The following is a 27,177-nucleotide window of genomic DNA, read 5'->3' as shown; positions in this document are numbered from 1 at the left end:
GGTAGTCGCAGGTTCGAATCCCCGTCACATCAAATGTGCTCGCTTTTTCAGCCGTGGGGGCGTTATAATGTGACGGTCAATCTCACTATTTGTTGGTAAAAGAGTAGCCCAAGAGTTGGCGGTGGGTGGGGATGACTAGCTGCCTTCCCTCTAGTCTTACACTGCTAAACTAGGGACGGCTAGCGCAGATAGCCCTCGTGTAGCTTTGCGCGAAATTCAAAACAAAACATATATATATATATATATATATATATTAGAGTAAGAAATTATCAGAGCAAACATATGTCCATATTAACTCGAAACAAAAATAGAATCATCGGACTTAGCTTAAGAGGAACTGGGACACAGCTGTAACAACGTTTGTTTTTTTCTTTTTAGGTTTTGTTGTTGTATAATAAATACTTGACTGACTTGTGTTTACGAAACTGCAAAATAATGTACCTTTTGACAACGAAATTGCAGCCTTTGCCAATAGAGTTATTATTATACGATCAATAGAAACTGGTTTAATTTTTAAAATTAGAATACGTTAAGTTATTTAACTTGATTTCAAAAAGATACCCTTCTGAACGTATTTTTGGCCATTGCTGTCGACAACTTGGCCAATGCGCAAGAATTAACTGCAGCAGAGGAAGAAGAAGCTGAAGAAGACAAAGAGGTCGGTTAATGTTATCAATCATAATTGTCTTTGCAGACAAAATGAACTCGTTTTATCGTAGAGGAAGGAGTTTAATTAACTGATAATTGTAAATATCAATACAATATATTTCTAGCAGAGCTAATTTTATTTTTTTTAATGATAGCATTTGTCTGTAACTGTGTATACCATTTTTGTATAGCATATTCATATATATATAGCCAATTTACTCAAATGTGTGTTTATTTATAAACTAAAGAGTTTGTATCCTACCCGTAATTCGAATAGGCTTAACTGTGTATATTTATTTTTGTTACAGCTGAATAATATGTATAACAACAAACACATTATCGTCGTATATTATCATTCTAGATGAATAATTAGTTTGTTTATGTATACAAATGGAATATGGATTTTTCACTCTTAAAAATGGCCCGGCATGGCCAGGTGGTTAGGGCGCTCGACTCGCAATCTGTGGGCCGCGGGTTCGAATCCTCGTCCCACCAAACATGCTCGCCCTTTCAGCCGTGGGGGCGTTATAATGTGACGGTCAATCCCACTATTCGTTGGTCAAAGAGTTGGCGGTGGGTGGTGATGACTAGCTGCCTTCCTTCTAGTCTTACACTGCTAAATTAGGGACGGCTAGCGCAGATAGCCCTCGTGTAGCTTTGCGCGAAATTCATAACAAACCAAACTACTTAAAAAATGTAATACGTCCTCAGAGAAACCAGGAGGAACTTGAAAAGGAAATGGCCGATTTTTATGCCAACAACTCAGGCATTGATCCTCCTCAAGTCAACATATGTCCGCCTTCTCCACAGAATACTTCTGAAAGGAAATCACGACAGTTCAATTAGTAAGTTTCTTCTTTATATTCTCTGAATTTTTGTACAAACTTGTATAAGCAATTGGTTAGATAGTTTATAGAATATGCAAAACTTAAATGAAACTTCTAGTCTCGACAAATTCAACCACTAGCTCTTCAGAAGGGACAGACCTGAGTCTGTTTATATTTTGAGTTGCATAAGTTTGATATTAACTGAATATCTCATTTACTTGTTGATGAAGGATTTAAACAGTTTTTGAGCCATCCGTTTTATATATTTGAAGCTGCTTAGAAGTAGCTGTTTTGAAATAGAATAAGGCTGAACGTAGGCTTATACTTAGAGTGTCGGATTTAAAACCGAGGATCCGTTGTTCGCATCCTAGTGTTGCAGAATCGTACTCTGTACTTTGGGGTCGTGGGTGTGTTATAAGAGTGCCGGTTGAACCGCATTGTTCGATTAGAGCAGTGGTTCCCAAACACTTTTACTCTGAGGCTCCCTTGATGTGAATAAAAAATTTGAGGTCCCCAACCTATAACTTTAGCATGGTAATTGAAAAACAGTGCCGTAGTAAAAAAAATAACATCTCCTTTCGACATACACGATGTTAGAGAAACACGTAGGTTCAAGAAGTCTTGATAGAAATGAACAAAAACCCTGTAACCAGAGCGCTTTTGACATACTGTATCATATTATTAATTCAATATAATTTCTATCGGCGTATTATTTATTTAGAATTAAAATTAATTTGGCATCTTTGTTTTCGGCCCATTTTTTGGCGGCCCCCGCTTTGGGAAACACTGGATTAGAGTAACCAAGACGTTGATGATGAGTGCTGTTGGCTAGCTTCCTACTCTCTAGTCTATCAGTTAAAATTAGGACGGTTAGCGAAGATAGACTTGTATTCTTTGTATAAGGTTTGTATACGGTGTTTATAATGTTTCAATGTTGGGATAAACAGAGGCTTGAAAGATACATCGAATAAACACGCGAAAGTGGTACAATGATAATTAATCAGATATTTCTTGACCACCTTTCTGTTTTTGTAAACACAATAACTTCGCTATTCTTCTTTCTCGATTCGTCAACAAATCACTCAAGTTGTATTGTTACAGAAATTTAATGACCAATACAGTACTCGTTACTGTGGTCACTGCTACGTTTCTCTTATTTTGTATTAGTGACCAAGATAACTCGAAAAACTCAAAGAGAAGCCAGGAAAAGCTCGATAAGGAGATAGACAAAAGATCACTGAATGAACATGAGCAGATGAATGAAAATATCGAGTTGTCAGAAGATGGTAAGTAGTTTAAGTTTCATTGTATAGAGTCGATATTTATTACAAATTATGTTATGAATTCAGTTTTTGTTGTGTTCTCTTATGTATTTTTCACAATTTTACTATTCAAGATGTATTTTTATTAGTTTAGACAATGGTCATTTAAGTAATTTCCGTTTAGTTTGTTTATTTACTCATAGGAGAAATTATTTGTAAATTCGATGTAATAGACGTTTGAAATTACTAGTCAAAAATATTTTTTTTATTGAAAATTTAACTTTCAGACTTCTGAACTTGCTGTTTTTTGCTCCAATGCCTCACAATGGTACTTGATATCAAACAGATACCTTAACATGTCTGGAGACGATGTACTTTATCTGAAGATATGATAAGTGAGATCGGTTGGGATTCGAGCTCGAACCTTTGCTGAGTTACCAAATTTCAAGTGGTAAAACTCAGTTTCCATTTGACAGGTTACTGAGGGTTGAGGCCCGGCATTACCAGGTGGTTAGGGCGCTCGACTCGCAATCTGTGGGTCGCGAGTTCGAATCCCCGTCCCACCAAACCTTTCAGCCGTGGAGGCGTTATAATGTGACGGTCAATCCCACTATTCGTTGGTAAAATAGTAGCCCAAAAGTTGGCGGTGGGTGGTGATGACTAGCTGCTGTCCCTCTAAATTAGGGACTGCTAGCGCAGATAGCCTTTGTGTAGCTTTGCGCTTAACTACAAACAAACAAATTTTAAAACTTGAAATCCATTTATTGCCATTTTTTGCGAAAAGTATCTTAACAACACTTATATCTTAAGAATGATAACTAGATAACTAAGACAGTCTAAGAATATTATGAACACTTCACTCGTTAGCAAAGCCATCAAAATAACTATGTTTAAGTGTTTTAAAGATGATGTTAGGAAATCAGAATCCCCATATAAAAATCATACAATTATATGACAAAATGGCATTTAAGAGTTTAAGAAATTAAATAGCAACAAATTTATGAGATTAGAATGTGAAATTAGTAAGAATATGTACTGAAATACCATTAATATCTTTATAAGTATATACACTGAAGACTTAAGAATGTTTTCCAGAAGATGAAGATAACCCCCATAATGAAGATGAAGAGGAAAAAGATGATGCAATCACTGGACCTAAACCTATGCTGCCATACTCGTCAATGTTCATCTTGTCACCCACAAATCCGTAAGTGAAATGACTGTGTGAAAATTTTATATAACAGAAAGTAATTTCTAGAGAAAAATAAATTTAAGTTATCCCTCTAATAAAGGCATAGTTTAATGCCCTGTTGTAAAAACTTTTAAAATATAACTCTAGTATCTACAAGTATTTTGATATACGATTATATTAATATTTTACATAATGCGATATTTACAGTAACTTTAGATTACATGACACACTGCAGTAGTTTCATAACTTGGTAATGCTACATTATTTGGAATTAGGCTATAATAACAAAAGTACTAGTACCTGGAGGGAAGCGTTATTTCTCTACTAGTTAGTAAAACGACTTTTGGCGGTAATCACAGCCTGGAACGTGTTGAAAAAACATTTGTCACCAATCATTGGTACATATCTAGTGGAATAGGTAGTCACTCTTCCCAAGGGTTCATAATATTTCGGAATTTGGCTTCCTTACCCCCATCAAACATGTGTTCCAACACATCCTAGAGTATCACAATTGGATTCGGGTCGGCCTCTGAGATTATCGACATTCTTTGTCTCAAACCACTGCTGGACATAGCATGTAATATGCACTGATACCATTATCATGCTGAAAGAGATATGATCCTTCACTTATAATTATATCATTGTAGGCAATGTAGCAAAATCTAGAATGTAAAAACAGAAGTAAAGATTTATTGTTTTCTTGTCTTTAACCAGTGGTCCAAGTCGAAGCTAGCATACAAGTTTCTACCACTCCTCACGTTTGAAACAACACAGCCATACCCAGAATGTTTCCTGGGTTTTATCCGATCTAAACTTATCAGTAGAGGAGTTATTGCTCATCTTAAAGATTTTCTGCTTGTTGTTGTTTTTTATCATTCTATTTTTATAATGAATATTCTGGGTAATAGATTTCATACCAGATGCGTGAGTTTGTTTCGCAACACATATTTAAGTTCACAGGCACTGAGGAATGATTTACTTCAAATTAGCTCGTCCAATATTCTCCTTTCCGTCAGCACCTAAAGTGGATTTGGGTAAGAGTAGACAATATAAAATGTTATGTTCATTCATCCCATAATATGACTTCCAATAACCACTATTACCCCTCTTAACCGTCGGTGAACTACCATCCTTTCCTAATCCTGTTTTGACTCCAACTGACAGATGCTGAACTTTATAAACCATTCGCAACACTTCAACTTGGGATTCACCTGCTAATTAATGGGTATAAACTCCGCAACGGTGTACTATGGAATTCACATGCTAATTTGATTGGTTTGGGTAGAATTTTCACGCAAAGATACACTCTGGTTATCTATAACGTGATAAAATTAACATTGTAATAAAAGTGTTTTATGTAATGATAATGGCGATAATGTTTTCGTTTAATACAGTAGTTTCTTGTATTGACTATTAAATTTCTTCGAATAAAAAGTAATAAATTGTCGACGTTTTACAGGATCCGACGCGCCGCCCACTACATTGTTAACCTCCGTTACTTTGACCTCTTCATAATGATCGTCATATCCCTCAGCAGCATAACCCTAGCAGCTGAAGACCCGGTAGTAGAAGACTCGGAGAAAAACAGAATTCTCAATTTTTTTGATTACGCATTCACTGGAGTTTTCACTTTGGAAATGATGTTAAAGGTAGGAGAAGTAATTCCAAAAATCTGGAAGAATTAACAAACCAGTTTGAGCCATTTTTATTGGTCGATATATTATGCAACATGTTCAGTGGTCTAGCCCAACATTTATTAACGCTCGAGTAGAAATATGAGTTTCTTATCAGTATCACATGTGTAAAGATGTTCGTTCATATGCTTTTCTGGTTAAAATTTTGTTTTGATCCTAACGCTTTCTTATAGTCTCACCTGATTCGAAATGTGAAAAATATGGAATTCCTTTTAAGAGAACATTTTGGCTGAATTGCTCTGATAGTAATTTTACTACCGTCTTCTGTGGTATCAAATTATTATTGAAAACATTTCAACAAGCTTGCATTAATACAGTTTCGCTGAAACGTTGATATTAATAACTGAATATCGGATGAAAGCCAAAAGAACTAACTATAACCTATGATATTAGATATAAGCTCGTTAACGTCCATAAAATATTAGAAATCTTAAGATGATTAAAAACTTTTGAAATTAAGGAGTGGAAACCGAATCCGTTAATGTATTAGAAACCCAACCAAAAATGTTTGATTATTCCTTCCTAGTGAACATTATACAAATACTGATTGGTTAGAAGGGCAACGAATCATACCTTGCCTAAGGGAGTGAGATTGTCTGTTTCCCGAGGCCTTTGGCTTGTCTAGCTTCAGCTTAAAATTTGCTTATAATGTTAGCGAGATTTTCGATGTTTTTATCCACAATCGCCCTCGAATACTTTTGCAGCTGCTTTCATTATGCTTTTAGTACTCTTACTCTACTTTTTAGCAATGAGACACTGCAGCTCTTCACCTGTGAGTAATTGGAATTTTACGCCATCAGATACGTCCGCATCCATTTCATGGGTTTGTGCAAATTGTTTATAATTAGGCCTAAATGAATTAGCGAGTTTTCACTGTGCTGCAAATATTATTATCTACAAAGTTGTGCGGCGATGTTTCTATAGCTTTGACAACCGGGCAACAGTGTGCGATCGTTTGACCAGCTTTTCAAGATGTCATATGGTGTGGCAACAGTAAGTTTGAGAACTTACAACGCTAAAATCCAGGGTTCGATTCTCTGCAATTGACATAACAGTTAACCCAATGTGGATTTGCTCTGAAACAAACAACATTATAAAGGCAACAGTTCAGATATTTCATACCACGTGAGGCGCTCTCGGCCAATCACAGCGAAGAATTCATTCTAGGGATAGAATAATATTTTATGATTTAATGTACACATATTTCACGTATTTATTACTGTACTGTCACTGGTTTTTATACCGAACAAGTGAGGATATACAGTTTTTTTATTTTTTTACTATCCAGGTTGTAGATCAAGGAATAGTCTTACATCCGGGTTCTTACTGCCGAGATCCATGGAACATATTAGACGCAATTGTTGTAATTTGTGCTCTTGTTGCCTTTGCTTATGCGTGAGTATTGTTAAGTTTATACTTCCTATTACTGTTAACAAAATTTTAACATAAAAATATAAGAAATGAAATAGGATTTGTACAAAACTTATAATACACTAACGAGTTGTATTATTGTCTTACCAACTAGTGATTTCATTTTCGTGTTTTCATCTTTTTACTGCTTTACAGCAGAGAGACAAAAATAAATATTCACAAAAAATTAATTTTGTGTTTTAAACAATAGCTCCGCCGTTAGGAAAAAAACTGTTATGTCCAAGAAAGTGTTGTATGTTATGTTACGTATCACATTGGCCTGGCCTGTGTTGTAAGGAAATCTGATGTCAGCAATTTTGTGTTGTTTATTGTGAAAAAGTTAATTTTTCTTTTTACCATATTCACCATTAGAGGTAGCAGTACGGGACAAAATTTAAGCACCATAAAATCCATGAGAGTTCTTCGAGTTCTGCGGCCGCTTAAAACTATAAAACGTGTCCCAAAGTTAAAGGTAGGAATTATCTTGATAAGTTGTTATTTTATAGTTTTTACTGGTTTATAGATTTTTCGCATGGAACTATAAATATAACATATATATATGTATGTGTGTGTATGTATAAGAAATACTCGATTTTCATCTGCTCTATTAATTTTAATAGAACTTTCGCGGTATCGGTTGTATTTTCCTCAGTTTCTTACACTATTGTTACAGTCTCAAATTCTGCATAAAAGACCGAAAAATATAGCAGATTGGAATGATTAGAGAGACACATTAATTAAATGAAAGAAAATTTATGTATTGATGATATTTCAAAGCATCCAATTGGGCACTAAATTACTAAGTAGTCCTTAATCCAGATTCTCCTATTAATAGAACACAAACTTCCAGATCAGTGAGAGTGGGGCGAATAAACAGAAACTGAAGCAACAGAGTATATAGTAAAGAGAATGTAGAAAAAAAATGATAATGCTATAATTACAAACATTTGTGCTACAGAAGGCAAGGCAACTGAAACAATTGTGGAAAAATAGGATTCTAACCGTGAAATGGAAGAGTGAAAACAGCAATATGATGTAGGAGAAGCAGCAAACCCATTTTCAAGCGGTTAAAAGAAGTTAAGACATACTGAGGAATATAATCAAGGAAGAAAAAGTGCCAATGTTTTGCAAAAATCGAAATTTCTGTCACATAAAACATTTCATCCTCAACAGTACGGAAGCAGATCTAATTCTGTGAAAAAATTGCAAATAACCGATAAATAATGATATCCAACTAATTGGGAAAATTAGTGTAATGGTACTGAGGGGGAGTACAGCTCTAGAAATGGAATGAAGGATGATTTAATAAGTAATCAACAAAGAAAAACTGGCTAGGGATACACAAGATTTCGAACAAGATGAGACTAGAAAGAAACCAACTACAGAGTATAGTAATAAGCAACAAAAGGTTTTTATAATAGGTTTGAATTTAACCATTGAACACTTTATAGAAGAGGAAATATTGATGTCAAGTGGGGTGTTTCTCCTTTATCTTACATTGTATTATACTTATAATTAAGTTCAATATGATTATCCAATTGTTACGCACAAAGTGATACAATGTACTCTCTGATCTATGTGCTTTCAAGCCTACTACTCAGACACCGGAACCGGTTCAAAATGAAGAATTAACCAGAAAGTTAAGATTACAAAAATGTTTCTCGGATGAAACAAACTTAAGATATGGTGTTAATTTACAAAATAAATCAAATTTTATACGATCCAAATGAAGAAATAGCTTGGTTCTTTATAGCATTTAATTGAAAATAGCCCAGATCACAGTTAATTCAACCAAATTGTCGCAGATTAAAGATTGATTAAGATCTTTACAAGGAAGAGATTATTTTGGTTTTAAAGAAAAAGATGAAGGCAGTTCTGTTGTCAGCATAAGATAGCAACAGAGAAGCTGTGATGAAGCATTTACAAGCCACGATCATAATATAGATGAGATAGCGTGTAGAAAAGTTGGTGGTCAAGTATGATGAAGTATTTACAAGCCACGATCATAATATAGATGAGATAGCGTGTAGAAAAGTTGGTGGTCAAGTATGATGAAGTATTTCATAGGGATTATTTATTGAACTTAAATTATAAGCCAGGTTATTCTTATGTGTTATTCAAAATGAGTAAATTCGAGGAAATATATCTGGTTTGTTCTGATATATAATATTTAATTAAACAGCTGTAATTCCTACCTGCCCAGTAGTTTCCACCAGTGGCGTATACAAGCCTTTAAAGTTGTCTGGACACCACCAAGTGAGGCTCACGTTAAAGACAGCTCTTTGATTGAGTCCGTAGGATTGCATGGATGTATGAAGGACTTACCTGAGTCTGAGGCCAAAGAAAGAAATATATAGTGTTCTGATATTACATTGTATGTTATTACATCCAAATATTTTACAGTATTTTAGGAACAGCTTGGTTACCTTTCTACGCAGAGGATAATTTAATCTTCTACAGTAATTTAAATACTTAATTACGTATTAACACGTTATTCCGTAAGCTCGTTGATTATTGGTTCCACCTCTTCATACTTCACATCACCCTTACTGGAAAAACGATCCTTTTGCGCTTTATTTCCTTTAGAGGTCAATAATTAATCATCTCTCACTCAATTACTGGCTTACGTCACGGTTTCAGGTAAATAAAGTGGAACGAGCCGATTTAATATATTTACAAACAGGAGTAAACTGGGTCGGAACGAAGTTCCGCCCCTTGAGGATTTAAGCCTATAGCGTTTCTGGTCTTCTTCCAATTTGAATGTAAATATGGAACTATTTAACATGTTAATGTTCTTCTCAGGGAGTGTATTATCCTCAGTTGTATTATGCTGCTAGTACGAAATAGGTAACAAACGGGAGTTCCATCTCTTTCAAAATCCCAATCTAACCACCGTTTATAAACGAACTTTTAAAACTCTACCTGCAAATGTGTTCAAAGTTTCATCGGAGATTAATAGAATTTTCTTTAAAATTAGCAACTAAAACATGATGTGAAATGATACTATGTTAGTCATTTTTATTGTAATCTCTCTTTATACTGATATTGATAACGACGATAGGTACAGACGGAAAAAAAATCCCAAACTGCTACTTATACTCAGTGCTTACAAAGATCTTTATGCTGAAACTATTGATCTATTATCCAAACAAAATTTCTTTCTGTTTGAATGAGACTATCTTCATCAAAAAACTGGAACGGAAATAGGAACGAGTATGATATTACTCATGCTAGCTACTTAATGGTTTCTTAGAAACTGAAATGTATAACAAAGTTAGAGAGGAAATGTTCAAAGGAAATGTGTTATTTTTGTAGTAGAGATATTTATATGATTGTTTTGTTGTTTTTTTATGTGGAAGAAACTGTGTGAGTTTTGGATATTTCAAGTAACTGACTTTCAGACTACAAGTGTATTATTGAGAAAAACGGAAATGAAATGTCGATTTTTACATGTAAAAAAATCTTAGTATTCAGTTAAACTTTACTGTTTCACAAACAAAATCAAACTGGGTTTTAAACATATATTGTTGTATCAAGTAAATCTCTATGCATTGTTACCCAAAATTGTATCAAACAGAATTACTGTTTGTGATACGCGTGAAATAATATAAATGTCGTGTCTGAGTGTTATTTGGATTATTTGTGTTCGTGTTCTGTTTCACCTACGATCACTTTCATTGCAGGCGGTGTTTGATTGTGTGGTGACGTCATTGAAAAATGTGTTCAATATCCTTATTGTATATATCCTTTTCCAATTCATCTTTGCTGTGATAGCTGTACAGCTCTTCAATGGGAGGTTTTTCTTTTGTAACGATGAATCCAAACTCACAAAAGAAGAATGCGAGTAAGTCTTTGAAAGATGTACAGCCACATTGTTCAAGAAATAACCCATTCTTATTAAGAGCATAGGAAGCTTTTTTTTTTGTAAATTCCAAAAATTAAATAATACTATACTTTTATCAATGTTTTAAATAACTTAGTATTTTCTCTAGCATCTTATATCCTTTCTATGATAATAATTAATATTGTTTTTTAACAGAGGACGGCTGTAAAAACATAACGCAATATATTTATGTAACACAAGGAAACTCAAAATTCAGTGTTTAAGTTTTATAACACGACTTACAGTCCACATAAAAATTTAAGATATGATCATTTTTCTTCAATCAGAGGAGAATACTTCGTCTTCACAGAAGATGGAAAGCCACCGGAAGTTAACAAACGACTATGGGAGAAACGACCATTTCACTACGATGACGTCATGTCCGCAATGTTAACGCTTTTCACAGTTTCGACAGGCGAAGGTTGGCCTGCGTAAGTTTAGAACCCTTGCATGTCTTCCAACTTTTGTTAAAACATGACATTTTGCAAAAGTGTATATAGGAGTATCTTGAGAATACATAATATTTCGGTTGTTGCTTAGAAAGTCAGGAAAAACTTTAAAACTATATATTTTTCAAACGTTTTCTTTGATAGGTATTTAACCGTGGATTTAAGATTTTGCAGCAAAAATATCCTCCTTTCTGGTTACACTTTTGGTGGTAACAGATAATTGTATTTACTAATTATATTTTAATGAAAGAAAATCAGTTTCATTGCATCATGTTTGGGGGGATTGCAAAAGAATACGCTATTTTTGAACTATGAACGAAATGCATTGGAAACTAATAATGGTTTTGATCTGACACGGCCTGGTGGTTAGGACGCTTGACTGGCAAACTGTTGATCTCAGGACCAAAATCCGTTGTCAAACGTGTTCGCCCATTCAACTATGTGGGTATATAATGTAACAGCCAATCTCACCATCCATTGGTAAATAGTAGCCCAAGAGTTGATGGTGGGTGATGTTGACTGGGTCATTTCCCTCTTCAGAATGGCAAGCACATATAGTCCTCGAGTAGTTTTGCGAAAATCTACAAAACAATTTAACTTTTCAATTTAACCAATTGAGGGCTAAATTGTTAATGTTATTTGATCAGTGGCAAACAATTTTAAAGGTACTTGAAGTGTTTTTAGTGGAAATGTTATATTTTTTTTGATAAGTAGTTTGTATAATATTACATCACAATAAGATTGATAATAATTTGTAGCAAATCTTTCTTTACTGGCGCTATATCCTTGTTTTGTTTTGCAGAGTTCTACAAAATTCTATGGACGCAACGTATGAAGATTATGGACCTCTACCCAGATTTCGCATTGAAATGGCAATTTTTTATGTTGTTTTCTTCATCGTTTTTCCGTTTTTCTTTGTGAATATCTTTGTGGCCTTGATCATTATTACATTTCAGGAGCAAGGAGAAAAAGAATTAGAAGAAGGCGATCTCGACAAAAATCAAGTGAGCTCCTAGCAGTTATATGTTAGCAAATCGTACAAGATTGTGTAAATACTGCAAAACATGTTATTAGTTAATGAATATCCTTGAGTTTGGTCTTAATGTATTCTCTGTATTATAATAACATATATTTCTTAGGAAAACAAATTTGAAAACGCTTCTTTGAAAACGAGTTCAAAGATACCTTCTTGATGAGGTAATTTTGATGATGTTTCCATCAAAAAGCAGGTTTTGAGGCTTTTTTTTGGCAAAGTAGGTTATTTATACTTCATTGAAAAGGCAGAATTTTTTATACTTCATTGGAAAGGCAGATTCTTAGATATTTTATTGTAAAGGCGGGTTAGAAGGTATTTCATTGGGAGAACAAGTTTAAAGATACTTCTTTTAAAAACAACTTCAGCGATATTATTTTTGGAAAGGCAGGTTAAAAAAATGTACATTGATTTGCAGATGTCCACTGAAACTCGTCTATTTGTAGTTGCTATAAATCACCATATTTTCATCATAATAATTATTAACAAAAAATTGAAAACTTGAATACACATACAAAAATTAGACCTATACAGCTATTCATAGTGAAACCATTACTTCCCCTTTTGTTAAGATAAAAGGTGAGCTTACATTGGTAAATGTAATTATGCATTCAGAAGTGTTGAGTAGGTTTATTAGCCATGATATTTTACACAAACAGGCATTTCACAGATATCTAACAATAAAATACTTTAAATAATATGAAAATATGACACAGTATTTTGTGATCTGAAAACTCTTCTCAAGCTTTTTGTTTTGCCCATTTCAGATTAAGATGGATAAAATCAAAATGACTGTGAGGTCTGACAGAAATTTTTGTTTGTTTACGATATTAGTATGATCAATGTTATTGCACTCGAGAAAAGAGTAAGCTAAGAGTTATTTTCCTGTTTTGTTTATAGAAGGTTACATTCAGTGATTTCCCTTTATTCTACTACTTGGATAATATACATATTGTGTGCCTCACTAGGGAAAACTTTTGGGTGTTGTAAAAGTAATTTTGTCCAAATACTGGTTTTTTTTCCATTTCATTCGTATTGGAAAATTGAAAATTTTTTTGGTGGTGCAGGTTGTTCTTAGGGAAATCTTAATGACCTAGATTTATTTTAACAATCCAATATTTTTCTTGCAAAATAAACAAAAGTTATAAGATATCAAAATATTTCCAATATTGAATTCTTTCAAGTGCAAAAGAAACTAAAATTAATAATAGTAATAATTATCTACACTAAATTATCATTACATCATTTTTGAATAATTAGCAAATGTTATTTTTTAGTTTATAAATAAAATCACTCAATCCAGTATTAGATACAGTTACAACTTTATTACAAATAAATATTTCATTATGCTGAGATGACTCGTAAGTTGTGGTTAGTAGCAACTTTAGTGAATTTAATTATTTTAATAATGGTAGAAAAGTGAAGAATTTTGACCATTATCCTAAATTCTCAAATAATGTCATTTGTTTTTAAACTATTTTACCTTGGTCCTCTCTCTTTGTATTTATCCACACATAGTGGCCCCAGCATGGCCAGGTGGGTAAGGCGCTCGACTCGCAATCTGAGGGTCGCGGGTTCGAATCCCCGTCACACCAAACATGCTCGTCTTTTCAGCCGTGGTGGCATTATAATGTGATGGTCAATCCCACCATTCGTTGGTAAAAGAGTAGCCCAAGAGTTGGCGGTGGGTGGTGATGACTAGCTGCCTTCCCTCTAGTCTTACACTGCTAAGTTAGGGACGGCTAGCGCAGATAGCCCTCATGTTGCTTTGCGCGAAATTCAAAACAAACAAACAATCAATCCACACATAGCCTTAATTTTGTTAAATTCTAATACATGTCTTTCTTTTTTCCATGCTTAAAATTGCCTTTCTTTTTATGTTTTTTTTTCTGTCTTAATTATTTGGTGTTTTTTTTTTCTTGACTATATTTTAATTATTATTTCTACATTTCATTTTAGCTTTTTTCCAAAACGTTTCTCATGTTCTTCACTTTTTCTTTATCTCCAAACCGTTTAACACTCTCCATTCTTTCTTGGCTTTTCTTTTTAACACTGTTATGAAAGGTCTTTCAGCTTTTGTTCTTTGATTATGAAAGTGCCTTTTTCAAACACAAAATAATAGACAAAGATTGTTTATTTTCAGAAATCTTGTATTGACTTTGCATTACAAGCCAAGCCACTTCAGCGTTATATGCCTAAAAACAAAGACAGTATCAAATACAAAATGTGGAAACTTGTCGTATCGACAGGCTTTGAGTACTTTATCATGGTTCTCATTGTCCTCAATACATTACTATTAATGATGAAGGTAAGTTGCCATTCTGGGCTTTTCCTGTCTTTATGTACAATATCAATCTTCATCAACAATGAACCAGCTTTCTTAGTATTATGTTTCAGACTCTTTAAATATATATATATATATATATTTTTTTTTAAATCATTGTTGTAAACATTTATAAAATGTCTTAAAATGTGCTAATAACATTTATAATTCTTTACAAAATTGTAAACTATAACTAGAGAAATTAATATTTACTTTTTGTGTGAATGACATATTCTAGTGATAAATAGTTGAAATCCATAATGGATACAGTCAGTTAAGGAAGGCTTAGTTTTTGTTTTTTATTCGTGGTTTAACCTGAGTGTTAATTATTTATGGTAATAATTTCAGATAAATAGTAACAATTTGTCTTGTATTATGTTGTTTATTTAAAATACTTATTTTACATATTCATAGAATGATTATTTAACAATCAATATTAATATGTGATTTGTGTTGAACAGTTTGATTTCATTGGTTAGAAGATTATATTAAATATGTTCATGATAGCAACTTACCTATTCTAACTGCTTATATCATAACCCATTTAGCTATAATATTGAAATGAAATTAATCGTATAGCATGTGACAGTAAAGGAGTTTAAAAAAATTGAAAGTTTGTTGCCCATAAATCAAAGATTTTTTTTACAGCCCTAAATTTGATATAACTTTACTAAATTATAAAGATATAACATTCTCAACTCTATAAAAGGTAGTTTTCATTTATAGTGTAAAATATGTTTGAAAAAAGTCTTACATGACTCTTGACAAAGAAATCTAAGACTGTTAATTTTTTAATCTAGTTAGATACAGTAATTGCATTAGTGAAAATTCTTTTCCATACAAGGTTAATAAATATCTTTGAGATCTATTGTAGATAGATTTTTAGATTTTTATTTCACATAAACTTTGTGATAATTAAAATAAATATATATAAGCGTAAAATGATTGTTTCAAACTCTGGAGTCGAAGTATGTAAAGTGCTTTAGAAACAGGTTTAATATAATTGTTGTCTACACTGTGATAATTCATCTTCCAACTACTAATAAAAAGCATATTTAACTGAAATCTATTTTTATAAATATTTTTGAAAGGATTAAATATTAACCTTATGTTTCAGATATTTACACTTACATAAAAAATAGTGATTTAATTGTCTCACATATCAGTTGAGTGATTCCTTCTGCCTTGTCATTTTAAATCCAAATATAACACCATAGCCTAAAAAAGATATGTTTTACTCGTATATGAAATGACTTACCTAGCTCTTAAAGTTGGCAGACACATTTGAGTGCAAGGTACTTTCCAATACCATTTAAAGTTTACAAACTTCAATATACATTTCATAACTGTGAAATAATGATTAAAACTGAAACACAAACTACCACACTGTCCAGAATCGTCATTAATTTCGTAAACTGAAAAACAAATTACCACACTATCTAGAATCGTGTCATTAATTTCGTAAACTGGAACACAAATTACCGCACTATCCAGAATCATGTCATTAATTTCGTAAACTGGAACACAAATTACCACACTGTCCAGAATCGTGTCATTAATTTCGTAAACTGGAACACAAATTACCACACTATCCAGAATCATGTCATTCAGTAGACTGTTTTAGCTTACAAGATTATGGCAAAGTTCTGAAAAGTGTTTGGTAGACTGTTTTAGCTTACAAGATTATGGCAAAGTTCTGAAAAGTGTTTGGTAGACTGTTTTAGCTTACAAGATTATGGCAAAGTTCTGAAAAGTGTTTGGTAGACTGAGTTTCAGCTTACGAAATTGATGACACGATTCTGGATAGTGTGCTAATTTGTGTTTCTGTTTACGAAATTAATGACACGATTCTGGATAGTGTGCTAATTTGTGTTTCTGTTTACGAAATTAATGACGATTCTGGACAGTAAGGTAATTTGTGTTTCTGTTTACGAAATTAATGACGATTCTGGACAGTAAGGTAATTTGTGTTTCTGTTTACGAAATTAATGACGATTCTGGACAGTAAGGTAATTTGTGTTTCTGTTTACGAAATTAATGACACGATTCTAGATAGTGTGGTAATTTGTTTTTCAGTTTACGAAATTAATGACATGATTCTGGATAGTGTGGTAATTTGTGTTCCAGTTTACGAAATTAATGACACGATTCTAGATAGTGTGGTAATTTGTTTTTCAGTTGACGAAATTAATGACGATTCTGGACAGTGTGGTAATTTGGGTTTCAGTTTACGAAATCCACGCTTTCCAGAACTTTGTTATAATCTTGTAAATTGAAACTCAGTCTACCACAAGAAGTATTCAACCTTTAAAAGTTCGAGAGCTAGAGAAATAAATGGTAAACGATAAGAAGATGAAACTTTCACACACTATAATAAAAACAACATTCTCGCTGATGTTTTACCCATAATTACACCAGCTGATGGTTGATAGGGAAAAGCCTCCTGCTGTATGACATTTGTATAATTTGTATGGGTAAATAGGAACATTTAAACAGCAAATCCGCTAACACCCATGCGGCTTAAGAGACGTATTTATTATTACGAAATATATTCCTTGCGTCATATCAGCTCGTGAACACATAGCTAATGGTGTTCGTGTTGGAGAACTCTGGTAGATAACATTCTGGTTTCAGTCAGTTGAGTATGTATTCCATCAAGCCATGTTGACAAATTGGTGACTGTAAGTGAAGAATGGCGCAAATCGTATCATGGGCGGAATTCGATGTTCAAATTGATGGATGATTGCCGTTTTCAGAAGACGTTGTGGACAACGAATGATAAGGAAGTTGAAAAACAGTTGTCATGTTCTAAGTAATTTGGTAAACTTATACTTTATTCCAGCCAACTTCAAGTTCAAGGCTTTCCGGAAAAAGGGCGATATATATATATATATATATTCTAATTGTACAGTATGTTTTGTATTCAATGTAAAATCAAATAATATAATTTCGTTTCTATATATGACAGAATAAATTTATGAAAAGTGCCCGTATAAATATATTAAGAACATTTGATAAAGTTGATATTAAATTTCGAAATATGCCCTCAACATGATAAAATTAATACACTTAACACTCTTAATCTTGTAAACTAAAGCATTCTACCACACACTGTGTAGAGTTGTATCATAATCTTGTAAACTAAAGCATTCTACCACACACTGTGTAGAATTGTATCATAATCTTGTAAACTAAAACACAATTCCTAGAACTGTGTCATAATCTTGTATATTAAAAAATGTGTTAAACAAGCTGTTTTTTATCATAAGTTCCCATTAATATTGTAGTAATTTTACACACCAGGATTCGTATTTAAGTAAACATCTGCAACACAAACAAATAAAAGGGCCTCGATCTCTATTCTAAGGTGGAGGAGGACAAAAGTTATTACCTTCTTACAAAATAACATTGATTTTAAATATACATTGACTTATCAAAAGTTACAAATATTACTACACATTGATATTTTACGATTTGAAAAGATATAATGTTACTCACCTTAATATTTCCCAAATCTGTTTCTCCTGATTTGGAACTTGAATCATTTCCCAATTAAACCAGGATCGATCTCATCCAGAATAACTCGGTGCGTGTGACAAACTGCTACGGAGTTCAGTCTACTTTATGTCAATGTTCTATGCCTGCTGGTTTTCAGTCGGTGGAGGGTTACTGAAACAGTGAATTCTGCTTGAGTTGAAGATGCAGGTGAAATAATCAGTAGACGTGAGAGTTGCTTGGCTTGTGGTAAAAGTTTCCTGGCTTCGGTTGACAGCTTTTGCATTACCTTTGTGAAAAATATGTGGCGATTCTGGTGTTTAAACATTCTAAGCCAGATAATTAACGAATTCTGACTGTAATAGTATGTTTTTTTTTATATACTACTTAAGGTCTTTACCGTCGGATCATTTTGATAATCCATCTTTTGCAGAATCAACATATTCAAAGTATTATGTTCGTAGTGTTGAAGTTCGGGTGTGGAATGATGAGCTGTAACAGTTCCAGTGTAGTAGACATAAAGAAAAGCTTTCTACTGATAAATAATAAAAGTTTCAGTAAGATCCCACAATAATCTAAAAGCTAGGGGGTTACTACGGTTACAAATATCAATTATGCTTTATTTCGTATCTCATGAAATTTCTGCCAGATCTTCTTTTATTTTTCAAGAATACACAAACAATTTTCAATATAAAGTATAATTACCGTACCCCTGTTTGTTGGTAAAACTAACGGTTATAATATTGACACAATAACAAGTGATAATAATGCGTGTAATCTTAGGTACACTTTGATTTATATACATATGTTAGTGAAACGTATCAGGTCCACCGGTGGTGTAAGTTTACGGAATTACAACGCTAAGATCCAGGGTTCAATTTCCCGTGGTGGACACAGAAGATGTGGCTTTGCTGTAAAACAAACAAACAGAGTGACAAATCAGTTGAAGACCATGTTTACATTTCTAACTATAAAATGGAATTTTCGACATTAGCATACACACACATATGTACATGTTAAATATCAACTCGTATACTTAATGTTTATCAACGACGTGTTATTTTCGATTAAAAGTTGATCACCGCAGAAAACCTACTTATTAAGTAACAATTTCACGAGAGAAGTGCGCGAGTATCTAATGAGCGGGAAAAGTGAACTATCATAGTGTAGATGTGTTGTTGTTTTTTAATCAAACATTCATATACCTGTACATTGCAAGAGCGCCGAATGTCGAAAACAGATCGTTCTTGAGTATGTAGCTCCTAAACTTGAGTCCACCATGAATAATTTTGAGAAGAAGTACTTTTGAATGGACTTCCAGCTAGTATACTATGTTGCATGCTAGACTAGTTTTGAGCACTAGACTTAATTTGTTTTGTTTTGGTTGAATGCTTGAAAGGCTATTTCATGATCAGAAGAATATACAGATACGTTACGATAGCTAAAATAATAGGGTTAGGATAATATTCCCAATTTAATGATACTGTGTTTTGACAAATAAACCAAATTACATATAGTTTAATCTTAGGTGTGATATTAATGGAGTATAAATTAATAATCTGGTTGATTGTGGAATAGCCTCAGCAATTAAACCTGTCGGGAAACTATCGAGTCATAACGATGAAAAAGCATGTATTTTTGAGAGAGAATGTGTGACTGGCATGAGAAACGAACCGTGTAAATGTTGAATGAACAGTGTTGTTTTTCTGCTCACCCACAGTGCCACATTTCATCATTTTTCTGCGTCTCTTGCTTGTGCTAGCTGATCACGTGCTCACAGTTAAAAGTTAAGTTTAATCAAAGAAGCCTCCAGGCTTGGCCATGAAACAGAATTGGATTAAAAGCTAATAATAATTCCCCATGTCAAGCTGCAAGTAATATTTAAAGTAAAAACATGCAGCAAGATAATTATATTTAGGTCAGCATGGTCCAGGGGGGCGATCATCAGGCAGCATCCATGCAGCCTCACGACTGAGTATTAGGCCCGCGCGCTTATTACGAATCACGTGTCAAAGTTTCTATTTATACACTATTACTCTTTACTGAATTTTAATAGAAAAACCCTTTCCAGTAAGTTATACAAGTAAAGGTTATGCCTTCCAATGTTACCATCCTTTAAGGTCCGTGCTTTTCATAAGTAGAAGGTTGGACCACCCTTGTCTAAGGACATTTTAAATGTTTATTAGTACAAAAGTTTAAATCCTTCACAACTGTTCTTCAGATTGGGTGATAATACAGTTGTGTCTTATATTATAGTTCCCTGCAATTAACTGTTTTTGAAAAAATAATTTTGTAATTTTTATGCTAATTTAATGCTTCTGTATGGAGTTTTCTTTTAGATAAATAGAAATCAACTAAAACTCCTCGTCTCAATCCTTCAATGAAATCGCACGCAATTGGACAGTATAGATCAATACATTTTGTCATCGAATTTAATTAGGAAAAGAATACTGGTGTTCTTATTTCCGGTAAAATAAAATTCAGCATTCTGTTTTTTAAGTAAGCGTAATCATTTTGGTATGACTGTGCATACACAAATAGTGTTCATCTTGTTTATTTTCTTGAACACATTTTGTATGTTTTTTCATCGGGGTTTCTGGTAAAAACAAAAGCTTAAACTTGCACATAACTTAGTCCTAGTTTTGTTTTTTTATCACTTTTTACACAGTAGTAATTCCATGTTAATAATGCTGGCCTACATTGACGTAAGAAAACGTTTTAATGGAAAATATATCAACTTCCGAATTTATCCTCTCCTAGATTAAAAAAGCACAAATTATTACTATTATTATAGCTGTATAAATCATTTTTAAGCGTTGAAAATAATGTTAACACCCAGTCTGTGAGTTAGGGAGATATATTTGGTGGGTTTCCAAACAAAGCTTTCCAGTACTCCTTATATATATATTCTGCATAGAGATTTGGGCTCTTTGCAATATCTGGAATCTGAATTATCCTCCAATATGGCCGAATTCGCACTAGCTTATAAGCTATGAGGGAGTAAAACTCGCCCCCTCCCCATCCAATCTCCCACAAAACACAATATGGCCGGCCATACTTGTTGGCAATGCGAGATCTGGATCCTCCCCGGTTTTCGCGAGTTCTGTTGATAGAAATGGTCGAGGAAGGTTAAACAATGCTTGTTTGCTATTTAGTGTAAGGTGGCTGGCTAAGTCTGGTAACTGCCTAAACATGAACACTTTTACTATTTTGTGCAAGAGGAACACAGCCAGTTAGCCCCTAAACTTCGTGGTCGAACATCGTTGAGAGGTCACTTCGTTTGGCGTTAAAGATCAAGACCTTTATCAAAGTACTTTAATTGTGGATCTAACCCTGACACTTCTCTGTAACCCGCCCAGTCCCCCAAGTTCAATCTCATTGACTCGTAGACTGGAGGTTAAATGCAAATAAGGCATTATTAACATTATAACAATCTAACGTGTTTTCTTAACTTTTCGTTATAAGTCTGTTATTTATTTCAGACTTTCACTTTTGATTTTTTCATTACATTTTAGTTTCATAAATGTATTTTGAAGTTGTGTTTGTGTTTATGTTTATGTAGTAATATATTTGTTCAGAGTGGTGACACCATTGTTTATACACTTACAGAAATATCTTATTTGTCTTGCTTTTTTTTTCCTTGCTCTTGTGTCTCGCCCTGTTTCTAGTTTTACAATCAAAGCAATCTTCTCAAGAGTTTGCTGCACTACATGAACGCTGCCTTCACTGCTTTCTTTACTGTTGAATGTTTAATGAAGTTGGCTGCATTTGGAGTCAGGGTAAGAAAAGGGTGTAGTAAAGGTGTTTGTGTAATTCCTACTGAGTAGAAGATAATATCCTCTGTCAGTATGTGTTTGTTCTTTATTAGTTGTATATATTTAGCTATATGAAACAGCCTCATTTGCTTTTGCCTCTTGTAGTTCAGGCTGAATAGTTACGTGTGTTTACAAAAAAAAAAAATCCTTATAAATATGTGTATAAAACATTGTTTCAGTTTCTTTATAGATGGAACATACATTGCTTTATTTTTGTTCTGTTGTATATCAAGTTAAATATCCAGTAACTAATTTCATGTCCAGATCAGAGTATCTACTTATATATTTTTTTAATCTTAGAGAAAAACATCAAATTAGCATCTTCTTCTCTCAACTATTATTCTTTTCGATGTATGGTAAATGCTAAAAGTGAATTAATAACTGTATGATTTTAATTCCTTTTTTTTTCTATAACACATTTACAGTCGCTCTAGAACGGAGAAATCCTTAATCGATATTTGTTACTTAACTTTGGAGTTAAATATGTTTTAGTCGCGTTTTGGCATCAAAAACAACATGGTCCGGTATGGCCAGGTGTTTAGGGTGCTCGACTCGTAATCTGTGGGTCGTTGGTTCGAATCCCAGTCACACCAACTATGCTCGCCCTTTCAGCTGTGGGGGCGTTATAATGTGACGGTCAATCCCACTATTCGTTGGTAAAAGAGTAGCCCAAGAGTTGGCGGTGGTTGGTGATGACTAGCTGCCTTCCCAAACCAAAAACAACATCGTCATCCACACATACATACGACATAGTCTAAGAAGCATGCAACAACTCGGCTATTAACAGCAACTCCAGGATACCAAAGGCCTTTTATCATTATTTGTTTGTTTGTTGTGAACGATCATTAATCGCTTTCTTCAGGAAATTAATCTTCTCCGACAACGTTTTACAACGGATTGTATCAACTAACTTGTTTTGTAATCTCACAACGTTTGTTTCTTGTTGCTCAATTTTGTTGTGCTTTTGCATTTTACATGGTTTTTTTTTAGATTTTTTTTATCTGACATGCAGTTAAGGTTAAATGCGATGTTTTAATTTGCCGAGCTTGGAATAATTCTCCTTTTCTGTCTTCTTATGATTTGTTTCTAGTTCACCGATAAGATGTGAAGTTTTGCTACTGTCCCGAATAGCGTCCTCTCTCTGTTACTGAGAGTGACTTAAGCCTCTCATTTCTGGATTTTTCACCCATAAACACAGACGCCGAGTACATGCGATCCTATGGTTTCTAAACCCTCTCTGTGGAAAGGGCGGTGCCTAGTTCTCGGAGTACTTATATTATCATTTTTGTTATATGATGTCTTTAGAGATGCAGAGCGGGGGGAACTCTCCGAAATTTAATAGTTAGATATGAATTTGTTGATACCGAATCACCGCTGCATACTTCGAAACGCTGCCTCGGTTGTTACTATGGTTATGTATCAATTAATTTCAGTTTGAGGTAAATTTAAAAACCTGTCATATCTCATTGTGTTCCGGAATTATTGGGCCAACTTACAACCCTGCTCTTGGTTCCACCACCCGTCTCGGGAAACGTAAAAGTCGGCACCTGTGATGTATCAGCTCTTTTTCTCTTCGTTTTGCCTCCGCATGGATAGCTTCTGGATTATTCTCTACTCGTCTCGTGCACAAAATCTTTTTTTTATTACTGCTGTAAATGAGCTGTCCAGGCTTTACGTATAGAAATTATATAAGGACAAATTAACATTGGAAAACTAATGCATGTTACTTCGTCGTTATTTAGAAGTGTAAGCTAACTTCAATTTTCATCAAATAGATATCTGTTGCGTCCGAAGTGGACAGTTTCATCTCTGCTTTTCGGTCACTTTATCGGTACAGCGATGTATGTCTGTGGACTTACAACGCTAGAAACGGGGTTTCGATACCCGTGGTGGGCAGAGCACAGATAGCCCATTGTGTAGCTTTGTGCTTAACTCCAAACAAATCTTCCTTCTTGTTGCTCCGACATGGAATTTTGCCTTCTCTCCACACTGGATGTCTCGTCTGAAAACCTCACATCGCTCTTTATCCCAACTTAAATGCCACGTTCTTCAACAACTAATGCCATTTTTCCATCGCAGGCCACTCACCTGACTACTCTTTTAAACTATTCCCTGATTAATCAGCCTTGAGTAGCACAAGTTCAGACATGTTACACTTCTTTTTACCCAAATGAGATAGATACTTTTAGAAGAGGTTCTAACAATATTTATGTTCAATATGACCTTAATTATGGCCTGATCATGCTTGGCGTGCATCAGCTGTGAATCGGAGAGTCCATAGTAGTTGTCTGTAAATTAGAGGTACCTAGCTTTATTATAGAAGGAACAACGTCGTCCGTTAACAGAAGAAGAAACGTCAATCGGTTATCGAAGCGCGTCGGCACAAGCAATTGCGCTTCTTAAAAGTCGTCATAAAACCACCACCTCCCTCCCCATTCGGTGGCTCATTCGTACGTCAGAGGGCTCACAACGCTAAAAATCGGGTTTCGATACTCGCTATGGGCAGAGCACAGGTAACCCATTGTGTAGTTTGTGCTTAACACACGAACAAACAAATCATAAAGTCCACGTAATTTTGTCATTTTAGTGATAAGGGAATCCTTCTAAGGACAGAAATTACAGAAACATTATTTTATTCTTTACAACAGCAGAAAACATGGTAGGCTTAATACTTCTTCGTTCTGGCTTTTAATTTCTATCTTCCATCTGATGTCTTAGAGTAAAATATAGTTCAGTAATAAACATCATGACACCCAGTGGTGAGATCACTGGGACGGCTTTATTCATTTCTGTAGTAAAGAGTAACTTTGGCATATTTTACTAGTAAATATGTGTAGTGTAGAGGAAAAGAAACGAAAGATGGCGTAGTTTTCTGACTTTTGTTATTTTACAAATTGAATTTTACTTGTTACATTTTTTATTATGAAATGCAAGCGCGGAAAAACAACGAGGATATTATCTCTCTCAGGAACTTAACTCTTTGAATAAGAAAAACCTAATTAAGACAAACAAATACAAACTAGAGTATTTCAGTTGAAAATGAAGATGGTTCTTTCAAAGAGTTAAACACAATTTGAAGTGACATTTTTGACAATGATTTTATACAACTTTCATTGAAAGTTGCTCTTAAAAGCATGTTTTTGATTTCAGCACAATGACTTTTAATTTGAACTTGCCTGATAACGAGAGCAGTATATATTTTATAAAAGAACAGCAAAAGAAGCAATAACGGTTTTGAGACCATGTGTTAAATTATATTTTCAGTTTATTAGGTCTGTACCTTAGCCAACCAGGTTTAGAGACTGCTGCATGTGATATGCCTACTAAAACGTGAATGGTGAAACAAACTGTCTTGCCAATTTAATTGGTCTGAGATTTTGTATAGCGGCATCATGATAGCTTGGTCATGATATTATGAGTGAAATATGGCTTTAACATTTTTCAACAATGAGTGAATATATGACCTTAAAATTTTCAACAAGGAGTCTACGTCTAGACCTTGATAACAAAAAAAAAAAAGCAGTATTGATTATCTTTAATTAGTTCTTTGGTTTGGCATTATAATCTAATTATTATATTATTCAATGAAATACCGAAGTAACAAAGTTAACAAAAATATTTCTGTTTGAAAAATTAAAATCACTTGTTTGTCGGCAATTTACAGATTAGGTGTTAAGTTTTAAAAAAATGTTTGTAGACTTTCTCTCTATTTTTTCAATAGCTATATTAATAGTTTTAGATCACAGTGCTGTGTGAAATGATTTGTAGTTAACGCTTTTTCACAGCGCGTGAGAAAACATTAACACAAAGCGTGCCATGGTTAAATGATGCAAAATGAAGTTTTGTTTCGTTTTGTTTGTTTTTTTTTTTTAGTTACGTTGCTTGTTCCTTTGACTGCATCCCACATGAGCATGTTACCGCCTGTCTGGTGCATAGCTTCCAAGTAACACCGAGCACACGCCAGGCCAACCAAAAAGTCCTATACATTAGTGAAGGATTGATTGGCTAGGCCTAGCAGAGTATGTTGACTTTTATCTCATGTTGAAACTAACACGTAGCATGATGGTGTTTTAGCCGAGGTTTTAAACTACGGGGAGTGCATGCCACCCTCCTTTTAAACAAAAATAAAGCTAAAATATACGAGGTTAACACTTTGTAAAAAATAAAAATGATGATTAGCTATCCACCTCTTAGTTGAATGGTGGTGTGCTAATGAGAAATTCCAAGTGAGTTTCAAATGAATTTTATTCTTTAAGACATACAATCATTTCAAAATAAATCTAAAGTGGTACAGTTTTAGACGTTGATTTTACCTTACACTTTCCGATCGGTTACTCCAGTTAATCAACTAAATAATAATAAAATATTAAAGAAAATACGGCTGCTTGGTATTAAATGGTTGCAGTCTCTCACCTTAAACCCTCCAACCCTAAATATATTTTTGTGAAATTTGGTTATAGTTTTGATTCCTGCCACCCCGATTTTTCTTGTTTTCTCTCATTCTTCCTTCGTCCTTCCCGCCGTTGTAGTACTACAAGGCAGGCAATTTGTACCTTGACATTTTAAGCTACATGAACGAGGCTTTCACAACACTCTTCCTACTCGAATGTATCCTCAAACTTGTGGCTTTCGGATGCAAGGTTTGATATTTTTCTATTTATCTAATATAGAGCATGCTAAGCCTAATATAGTGTATTTGTAAAATATACTAAACCGACATTCTCAAGCTTAAATATACATAAAGTTGTACTAGAAAATGGGACGTTACAACATTCAGATTAAGAACTTTCTCATTTCCTTCATAACCAAATTTGCCAGGCTTAAGAGAGTCGGTTTAAGTATTTATAGTAAGCTCGCTATTTTTAAAAAAGAAGTTGTTCAAAATTTTTTAATTCATTGTTCAGACCTCTAATATCCGATTTATTCGATTGTGCAAAAAAAAAGATGTATATGTGGTTGCTCTGTTTTAATTTCTTTGTTTAAAATTAGATATTTTGTTAATTGATGCTGAAAAATAAATAAATTAGAATCCCTTCTTACATCTAGTTGTAGATATTAATTTTAAATGGTATATAAAAATGTATGTATATTTATTATGAACATGCCAAAGTAAAGCGAGGAAGGGCTAGTGTTGATACAAACTCTT

At 33.8% G+C, this 27,177-nt stretch overlaps 1 protein-coding gene across 9 annotated transcripts in view; it reads left to right on the top strand.

Annotated features, from left to right (window-relative positions):
• LOC106457898 (voltage-dependent calcium channel type A subunit alpha-1-like) overlaps positions 1–27,177 on the top strand; it is a 200,037-nt gene that overhangs the window by 121,041 nt on the left and 51,819 nt on the right. For 5 of the 9 annotated variants that reach the window (XM_022383971.1, XM_022383974.1, XM_022383973.1 and 2 more), the window contains 12 exons: positions 558–658; positions 1,360–1,493; positions 2,643–2,761; positions 3,833–3,944; positions 5,389–5,578; positions 6,912–7,018; positions 7,406–7,505; positions 10,717–10,877; positions 11,204–11,347; positions 12,168–12,369; positions 14,542–14,706; positions 26,561–26,671. In XM_022383971.1, coding sequence (XP_022239679.1) covers positions 558–658; positions 1,360–1,493; positions 2,643–2,761; positions 3,833–3,944; positions 5,389–5,578; positions 6,912–7,018; positions 7,406–7,505; positions 10,717–10,877; positions 11,204–11,347; positions 12,168–12,369; positions 14,542–14,706; positions 26,561–26,671 — 1,646 coding nt within the window. Of the gene's footprint in view, positions 1–557; positions 659–1,359; positions 1,494–2,642; positions 2,762–3,832; positions 3,945–5,388; positions 5,579–6,911; positions 7,019–7,405; positions 7,506–10,716; positions 10,878–11,203; positions 11,348–12,167; positions 12,370–14,541; positions 14,707–21,884; positions 21,996–26,560; positions 26,672–27,177 lie in introns of all 9 variants that reach the window. The other 4 variants (XM_022383975.1, XM_022383976.1, XM_022383968.1 and 1 more) reach the window with 1 other exon arrangement.

Source organism: Limulus polyphemus, unplaced genomic scaffold (assembly GCF_000517525.1).
Source record: "Limulus polyphemus unplaced genomic scaffold, Limulus_polyphemus-2.1.2 Scaffold389, whole genome shotgun sequence".
In the NCBI taxonomy this organism is placed as follows: domain Eukaryota; kingdom Metazoa; phylum Arthropoda; class Merostomata; order Xiphosura; family Limulidae; genus Limulus; species Limulus polyphemus.
This window is presented reverse-complemented; position numbering and strand designations above follow the sequence as displayed.